Source organism: Aphelocoma coerulescens, chromosome 4, assembly GCF_041296385.1.
Source record: "Aphelocoma coerulescens isolate FSJ_1873_10779 chromosome 4, UR_Acoe_1.0, whole genome shotgun sequence".
NCBI classification, from domain to species: Eukaryota; Metazoa; Chordata; class Aves; order Passeriformes; family Corvidae; genus Aphelocoma; species Aphelocoma coerulescens.
The window spans coordinates 27,116,408-27,125,873 of record NC_091017.1 but is presented as its reverse complement, the minus strand read 5'-3'; the positions used below and the strand labels follow the sequence as shown (position 1 = coordinate 27,125,873).

Sequence of the window (9,466 nt, the reverse complement as noted above, 5' to 3'; positions counted from 1 at the left end):
ACACCTAGGACAGCCAAAGGTAGACTTTGCACTTCATCTTGTTACTTGTGATGGACTAACCCCCAGGATCCCCAGGTGAGGTCTGCACATGCAGGCTGAAAATGGCTCTCCATATCTGTGAGTGATGACAGAAGTTAGATAAGTAGTGGATTAATAAATTGATAACTTACACATTTATCATTTATCTGATGAAATTCTGACTGAACTTCTACCTCCCGACCGTCAGAATAGTGAGGGTTCTACAGAAATACGAGTCAGATTTCTGCTTCAAACCATGGTGCATTATCTCAGATAGACACTTAACCTGTTTTTACATGCTCCCAGTGATGGCAATTCTCCCTGTCTTCAGCCAAACTATTCAGACAGTAGAAAGTCAGATGAAAACAATATGCTTTGCTTTATTGAGTGCTTACTTCCTTCATTAACATGATGAGGGTACTCAGCCTGAAATGATGGTTGTGTGAATAGCACTGTCCCAGCCTTGACATTGTTCCTCCTTTCTTTGCCCATCCCTCAAGGAACAAAAATGATTGGTCTGTAGAAGCAATTGTTGTCCTCCTGCTACTGCCAGCACTGAACAAAAATGAAAGCTAAGTCTTAGCTGAAGTTTCTGAAGTGCTGGACTTTTGAGTGTGACTCCTCCTGATTTACCAGCATTCACTGGGGTTTCGCTTTTCAGATGGGCCATGAGAATTAACAATCTCTAATCTAATCCGGCTGTAAAGGAAAATAAATTATATTAACTTGTTGGAGCATAACACATAGGTCATATGTGGTCCTGTTCTTCATGGAGAGATGTAGGAGAGAAGCAATTTTTTAAAACTGTTCTTTGCCTAGCCATCTTCTCATGGTGCCCCAAACTTATTTGTATAGGTCTTGACTATAAATCAGCACTTTGTAATGTTAAATTTAGGTAAGGTGTTTTTGCTGCAAAGACCCATGGTGTTAAGTCCCTGAGCATAGTTTTATAACTCCAAATATCTGACAGTGTATACCATAAAGTTAATTTTAAAAGGTGATTGGCATAATATGTAGTGGTTGATTAACAGCTTTTTGTTACTACAGGCAGTTTTCATTGCTACTGAACAGCCTGAAGTGCAGTATGTGGAAGCACAGAATGCTGGTAGTTCATTTTTTTCTGTTGTTTGGTGTGGGGGTTTTTTCCCTTAAAAAGGTTGTGGTCTTATCCTAGCTGTCTGGAACAAAAGTTTAGATGAGTGTAAGCAGAGATGAACGTCAGTCAGTGCGTTCCTGATGACAAACTGTCCAGCAATATAAGAGATTGCCAAAGGCATGGATGTGTGAAATATTTTTTGTGTGTTTTCCAGCTATTTGTGGATGATCTAAAATACCTGCTTCTAGCGGGTGCTCAGGGTGCTTTTATTTTCAGTTGGCTACTTACTTCCTACCTATTACATGCTGTGGAAAGCATTTATTCCCATCTGGATTGCTGCATAAATTGGAAAGTAGAAATGCAGAGAACAGGAAAGTATTTGATATCTGTGAAGGGGCAGATATGCAGTCTTCTAGGAAGCTGGAATGCTGGGGGTATATTTTGGCACAGGGATTTTACCTACTTTTCTTGGCAATGTTGTTTCCTTATCAGACCAGACATGCATTGTATTTTGCATGTGTCAAAAAGTGCTTGCCAGCAGGACTCGTTCTGATAGCGACAACAGGAAGTCTGAAATACACCAAAGGAATGAAGGCTTGGGAAGCCAGACACAGAGGAGCAGCAGTAATAGCTGTTCTGGATAAGGAGGTTAAGCCACAAAGAGTTCAAGACTATCAGTACTGGAAGTTGGATTGCAGCAGATTGTAGGTAGCTGCAAACAAACCAAAAAAAAAAAAAAAAGCACAAGGAAAAATGCCAAGCAGAGAAGAGCTGTCTTAAGTTTGAGAGAGGCTCTGTTCAAAAAAAATGTCTGATAGATATTGTCTTGGAGCATAACTTAGGCTCAGATTCATTATATGTGAATTCTGGCTTCTTGCTATGAGTTCCAGAAGAAGCTGTTCATTATGAAACATCTCTTTAGCTCACTTTTTTGATGGAATAAGAGATGCAGGAAATGAGCATGCTGGCCTGGCTGTTCCTGCATACTCTCTATCTGCCCAACATTAAATTCTGTGCAGCTGCCAAATCTCCTGTAACTCTCCTTTTTCCAGCCCCATGACCTGCGGCTCAGAAGCTCCCAGGGTCTTCCAAGAAGTAGCCCAAGACCCCCAAATTTCACAACATTTATAAACAGAAACAAAACTGAGCAATGAGAAATCTGGACACATTTTTGCCAGTGACTCCTTTAATGAGTGGATGAAAATTTAGGTTTATTAGACATGCTGGGATACTAGCACAGTCATAGCATCGGCTGCTAGGAAGGATATAATACTTGTATTTAAGTACAATAGGCTCTTTATAATCAGATATTTTATAATGTTCTAGGATATTTCTGATGCTAGTGGCCTAAACTGTTAAAAACTATCGCTTAGACAAACAATGCACAGAGTATCCCCTCATAAGACTGATGAGAAATCTGATACATTTTTCCATTGCTTGTGCAGAGGAAACCAAATGGAAAAGAGAAACCACAGAAACTCAGCTCAGCAGCTTAATGTCCAACAACATCTTGAACAGTAAAAATGACAGGTACAATTGGAACAGAAAACACATCTTGCTTTTCAGTTCTGGGGTCCACTGCAGTGTCATACTGCTGCCTAATTTTTAACAGGCCCAAGAAGAGCGAGCTCATTGCAGTTTACCACAATAAAGATGAGGTATATCTCTGGATAGATAGCAGTTGGGTTTATCCAGCCTTTTGGAAAATCAAGGCATGGTTCAAACACATATTTCTGTTTTGTTTCTTCTGAGACATCCAACCATATAATCATTCCATGCGCTTTGAATAACACGAGAAACTGAGACTGACTCACTGTTTCCCATTTCATTAGCTCAGGACAGGATGCAGATCCTATAAACACATTCCGTGTGAGTCTTTATATGACATGAAGTTCCTTGCTCTAAGTTTGCAAACCCACTGGTTTTTATATCCCTAAAACAACTGTTTATGGTCTCTCTCTTCCAGCTCTTCTGCCCCTATCTAAGCATGAAATACAACTTTTTCCCTTCATAACTTTCTTCTCTTGGCCACTGTATTCTGCTTAAGCTTCTCTCTGACTAATAAAATCAAAATATCTACCCATAAGTAGCTCACCAATAGTGAAAGAATGGATCTAGGATGGTGCCTAGGATGGAAGGACCTTGGCTGTTAAGCTGCTCATTGCAACTACAGGTGAGGAGGTCACAAAGTCAAGAGAAAACTGCATGGTGACTAGTCAACAGAAACAGCTTTAAAAGTACATAATCCAGATATAAGTAACTCCTGAAGCCAGTGAACCAATCCATAAGGTATAGGGTAAATCAGTGCCCTTCCATTAAAATATGTCTTCTACTAGATTGGAATATAAGGCCTGAGCACAAAAATGAGACTGTTTTTGTTGATACCCAAGACTCATGAGCTGGTGAAATGAAGTGTGGCTTGGGATGGAAATACAGCTTTTGGAACAGGAACATGAAACATGTGAGTGCAGAGCCCTCCCTCTATCTCGTGGTTTGCTTGCAGCAGCAATGGGAGCGTACAGGGAGAGAGAGGGACAGGTAGCTTGGGAGTGTGAGGTTGCTGCACCTTTATAAGAGTGATGTGTATCTTGTGAACACCTCAAACATGCAAAAACCCTTTGGAATCTGCCACTCTCATAGAGTGGCAACTACATTTCTGCAAATATGGGCCTGATTTATACCTCTTGCAAGTGGACAAACATTGAGCCAGATCCTTCAAACATGTTTTGAGTCCCTGTAGTATATCAGTAGGGTTCCAGGTGTGTAAGGGTGGGAAAGACATGTAGTAGGAAAGAGTAGGAAAAACATGCTCTGTGGTAATGGATATCGTTACAGAGTCTGTTGGTAGTGCAAATAAACAATCCTCTGATAGTCAGAGATGCAGTAATTCCATTGGCCTTGAAAAAATCCTTTGTAAAAAAACCCCACAGACTAAGTGTGTTTTGGTCTTTAGTTGCCTACATAAAGGGACTTAGAGATTTAGTGGAATTTTTCACATTAGCAGCTGGCTCTAAATCAAATCAATGAGATTTAAACAGTTCCATCCTACAAAGAAAAGGTGGCTATCTTGGGTTTCTAAGCACTTAAATACATTTGTGAGCCTGGTCTTTCATATTTTTGATATTATTTTGTGCAGAAGAATTTGGATACTGACATTTCTAGTCCATGAGATATTCCAATGTTTCCATTAAAAATTTCAGAACAAAATATCTACATTTTATTATGTCCCACAGCATGAATTTTCAGAGAAACTTCTATACATAGCCATCAAAATATCTTGGTTTTCTACTGCTAAACTCAAGTTCTTTGAAGTTGTACTTCATATAAAAATTTTAATATATGTAATAGGCTAAAACTCAAGTACTTTTAAAAAGAATTTTTAAAAGGACAGAAAGCATAACTAAACAAAATATTCCCACGCTGTTACAACTGCATTTTTCAACACAAATTTACCCTGTTTATGGAAGTAAGTATAATGAAATATACAGGTAAGTCATAGGTAATTTCTGGTGCAGTATTGCTTTAGGTGTATTTGCTAAAATGCAGATAGAGCAAAACAACAGAGTTTGAGGTTAGCTTGCTCTTTTTTAATCATTTTGCTATAAGACTTAAAATAACCATCAATGGAAAGGATAGCAAGCATTAATGGGAATGGCTGAAAAATTAAGTCAGTGTGTTTGTTTCTTCACTTTAATAAAACACCAAAGACTCTGTATTTTTTGTACCTTTTTATTTTTGCTTTTGTAAAGACTTTGGCAAATTGACTCTTCACACCCACACTGGAAATTGTCAGCAGCCCACAGCAAGGTAGCACTTTGCTGTCCACATTATTACCTGTTTTATGCAGTGGTGCTTCAAGGATATTGAACAATATGTAACATTTTTACATTCTCTAAATCTGAAGGGGATTATTTGAACCTCATAGGAAAACTGTGCATAAAAAGGCAATGTTATGCTCCAAGCAATGTGAACTAAGAAAGGATATATAAATACAGCCTGAGACCAATAAAGCTGTAGCTGCAAATCCACTGTGGCTGTAAATGGTTTCCCCTTAATAATGAAATACCACACTGGCAAAAATGAATATATAACTCATTCTACCCCAACCCTTATTGGACTACAAAATAATGGTATTTTAAAACAGAGAGTCCTTTAATTCTCTAGAGTGCTCTTTGGTCATGTTTCAAGTTTTCTTCTGCAATGAGGAGGGCTAAAATCTTACTTGAAAGGATGTGGAAACTGAGACTGTCACGCAGTCACTTGTTCTGGGGCTTGAAGTGAAACTCCAGATATCCCAACACTGGCAGGAACACCACAGTTGGCAGGAGTACCGATGACCAAATTTCTCTGTAAAACAAAGCACACGTTGGCACTGAAGCTAAGTTTCTTGGTTTGAGGAAAGAAAGAAAAACATTTATTCAATAATTGAAAACTTATTTGCTGGTAGGAAGGGAAAGAAATCTTTTCAGTGAACATAGAAGAATAATCTTTTGCTACAAAGATCTTTAGAAGCTTTTGAAACCTTAAATGATTTCTTTTTAAAGAAAAATAACTATTTCCATTGACAAGAGTTGTGAGGATCTCTTCTGCAGCTCAGATAATCCAAGCCAGAAGCTACAACTCAGCCTTAGCCAGAATTTTTGTTTTAGTGAGTTACTTGAACTGTCCCTCTTCTGTTCCTATTATTTCTTATGTGCATGCTGCTTCTCTGCCCAAGTTTGATCTAGCAGAAGTCAGCTGCCTTTGAAGTTGACATGATTATCTGAGAGGGACATTGTTCTCTTGATGCTTCAGGGAGCAAAAAGTTGCATCAGGACTCTCCAACACAGAACCTGAGTTGCATGACATAGTGTAAGGCAAAGACACTTGGCTCTTTCTCTTTCTTTCCCTCCCAACACCTTGTGTGAGTCTGAGGATGCTTTTCCACACCTATACCTACAATATGGGTGGCTACTGCAGGGCTACAACACTTTGTGCCCCTTCTGCCCTCAGTGAGTTGCAGGGAACCATCACAGTCATCATCTCCAGCTGCAGCAACAGTACACTGAGCACTCCTTGGTGCTGCTATTCAGATGAACAGTAAACCATTACTCATTTAGGTATTCAGATAGTTTCTCTGGGTCTCAAAACCCAAGGAAGGGATTCTGTCCTCATACCTTCATGCCTCTTAGATTTTGCAGAGATTTCATTTTAGTCAATAAAATAATATTCTTTTCTGTATCCTTCTTCAGCATTAACATTTCAGGTGGTGGCAATAAAAGGTTAGAGTCCCTCTTATCACATCAGAATCAGTACTAACCTGGGATGAATTCACTCTCTGTGTTCAGATTTGTCATCTTTATTGAAGGCTTTCTGCTGCAGTGGTTACTGCTTTCCTAGCCCATTCTAACTTTTGGTCCTACGTCAGCAGAAAACAATCATAGAAACAGAGCACTGGCGCTAACTCCCTGCCATATGCTCTGATGAACTTGGCAAAAGTGTCATTGTGTGGCCCACCACTTTCTGAGTCAATTTTGTGTTACTGTGGGATCCTTCTCAATAATGCTGAAAACACAGTCCAGCTAAGGAGAACTTAACATTTGCATCTCTCATGGGTGCAAATACCCAAGTTTGTCCAAACGAAGTGCCAGAAATTCATTGTCTACCATCAGATTTCTGTTGAGCACCAGTCTCTATCACCTGCAATAAACAGGATCTATTGCAGTGTTAACATATAGCAATGTCATTTTTTAAAACAGAAGTTGTGTCAGTCTTCTCCCAATTAACAAGCAATAGGACAGGAGAAAATGGCCTCAAGTTGCATTAGGGGAGGTTCAGGCTGGATATAAGAAAGATTTCTTCACAGAAAAGGTTGTCAAGCATTGAAACAGGCTGCCCAGGGAAGCAGTTGATTCATCATCCCTGGAGGTATCTAAAAGATGTGTAGATGTGGCACTTCAGGACAGGGTTTAGTGGTGAACTTGGCAGTGTCGGGTTAGCAGGTGGACTCAATGACCTTAAAGATCTTTTCCAACCTAAACAGTTCTATGATACCACACATAAAGCCAAGCTGTTACCATTTTCCTCATGCCATGAATAAAACATCACTGTGGCTGGAAGCACTGTGGCTGGAAGCACTGGGAGTTCCTGCATGGGAAGACATTCCAAAATTGCTCCTTATAGCTAGAACCTGTCATGAAGAAAAAAAAAATCTTAATTACTGAAATAAGTAGACTTGACTATTTAATGAGTTAGGCTGTTTATGAGGTCAATTTTCCCACAGTTTTTCCTGAGAGTTGGCAAAGAGAGAGAAGAGCAAACATTCTGCACTTCATTCTCATTGTGGTTGAAGTTTTGTGATTAATTGCCATCGGCTGCCTTGAATTGTTAAGGTGCAGACCACGGGACTATTACAAGATCATGTTTTGATAGCCTTTAACTCTAGAGCTCTGCTTAGGTTTCTTTCACAGAAGTTGGAGAAATTGCTGTGAGAAGGAGAGATACCAAAGTTTCACAGTGGGTCTTGAGAAGGGAGAGAATCTGTGCTGGCTGATTAGACTGCCCAGGTAAGAGGCTTGCTACGGGGACTGCATTCCTATCCCATGGCACAACAGGTACCTAAACAGAAGAATAAAAAAACCCCAAACTTTCTATTACTAAGGGAGCAGATACAGTCAAGGCTAGTTGCAACTTTTCAAATTTAAAAAAAAAAAAGAGGACCCATTTTCATGTAAAGGAAAAACCCCCACCCCTACTCTAACTCTGTTCAGCCCAGAGCCTCTCCCTGCTGGGGCACCTTGTTGGAGCTACTTCCTCTCCCTATTCTGGTGCCCCTTGTATCCTGTTGGTTGCAGGCTGGCAGCTCTCTCAGGGAGACTCTCTACCTTTAATATGAGACAGCTGTAATTTTCACAAAGGCCACTTTACACAGCCCAAAAAAGAGCTAGATGAGGGCTCTTGTTGCTTGTTTTGCTCCTCTGTTCCTGGCTGTGTTATGCCCCTCTACCTGGGCTCCCTTGCTGCTCACAAATTTCTGCTTTAAAAGTATCCCAATCTACAGTATGAAAGCTGGTGATGTATAGAATATCCTAAGGAAAGATTTGCCTCTGTTCAAAAACCTTCCTGACCTCATGACTGAAGAAGAACAAAATAATGTATTAACAAAAACATGATTCACTGCCAAAGAAAAGGAGTTCCTGTAAGGGCTGAAACAATAAATCTCCTCTGTACTGAACTCCCAGAGGGAGTATGTTGTGTTTCCTCCTGTTCTTTATCAAAGTCCCCAAAATAAGCAGGAATGGGCAGTGACCAGGCACAGTCACCACACACCTTTTTCCATGGAGTAATTAAGGCCTGCCTCAGAGTGAGAGAGCACTCCCTGCCCAGCTGCATAAGGGAGAGCTGACAGCACTACCACTGCTACCACCAAGCATGAAACTCCTGGGGATTGCCTCCTTTTTCCTTGCTGTACTCTGTGTTTGCACTGTAGGAGGTAAGTTCTTTGGCTTTTTTGGATAGACTTGTCACATCTCTCGAGTGGCTTGTGAACAAAGCTTAGCTGTCAGTCACTGGGTGCTTTTTTTCATTTCTGCTGCAGTGATTGAAAGACTGTGTGTTGGAGGAGAAGGTACTAACTGGCAGTTGAGTTATATGTGTTCTGTGAAAAACTTTCCTGCCATTGTATTTTTGTGACAGCTTTCTTTCTAAGTGTCATGAAGCTCCTAAATCTGAGAGGAGTTAAAAGCAGAGGTGTATTTACAAAAGTTTTCAGTTCTGTTTTTCTTCTATACATTAAAGCATTTTTTCTAAAGATGGCTTTAAGGGGGGAGTTGAATCTGAAAGATTTTGCAATTTTTGCTCTTGCAAATCAGATCCACCCTGATAGATTTCCCTGGCACTATGCCAGCAGTAAGTTTGGCCAAGACTTTCTCTCACAAATAATCTTAGTTTTGCCTGCAAAGATACAGGGGATTGCAATATTTATCAAGCCTCAGATAATGAGGGGTGCAAGCCTAGGGGTCATATGAGTTACTGGGTGCAATATCTTTTAGGTACAATTCTTAAATGCACACATTTAATCAAACTTTTGGTGTTCAGGTGGTCACTGAACTGATGTTCGCATTATTCTTCAGCTTGAAAGATCATGCTTTTAAAATAGAATTAACAAGTAAAACCTGAAAGGGTGAGAGAAACTGCAACAATGGCCAGAGTCTATCATCACCTTTGTCAAAAGATACATTTAAAGTAAAATCTGCCTTTTGTCTGTGCTTTCATTTCGCAGCCTTCTGGGCCAAAACTTCCACAAATGCCTATAGATTTCCTGAAAAGGATCTCTTAATCAAACCTTTAAAAATTGATAATACTAGATTATAC

General features: G+C 39.9%; 1 protein-coding gene and 1 long non-coding RNA gene across 7 annotated transcripts in view; one reads left to right on the top strand and one right to left on the bottom strand.

The window, feature by feature from the left end:
* Positions 1-4,910: 4,910 nt before the first annotated feature.
* On the bottom strand, positions 4,911-8,283 carry LOC138109583 (uncharacterized). 2 transcript variants are annotated; one of them, XR_011150623.1, is made up of 3 exons: positions 8,221-8,283; positions 7,171-7,283; positions 4,911-5,461 (listed from the first exon to the last, which is right to left on the bottom strand). It is a non-coding gene; the product is annotated as an uncharacterized lncRNA (long non-coding RNA). The 2 variants fall into 2 exon arrangements; XR_011150624.1 differs by lacking the exon at positions 8,221-8,283 and adding an exon at positions 7,890-7,951.
* A 151-nt stretch (positions 8,284-8,434) lies between these two features.
* LOC138109580 (mucin-22-like) overlaps positions 8,435-9,466 on the top strand; it is a 53,894-nt gene continuing 52,862 nt past the window's right edge. For all 5 annotated transcript variants that reach the window (XM_069013242.1, XM_069013241.1, XM_069013245.1 and 2 more), the window contains exon 1: positions 8,435-8,585. In XM_069013242.1, coding sequence (XP_068869343.1) covers positions 8,525-8,585 — 61 coding nt within the window. In that variant the 5' untranslated portion in view covers positions 8,435-8,524. The remainder of the gene's footprint in view (positions 8,586-9,466) is intronic.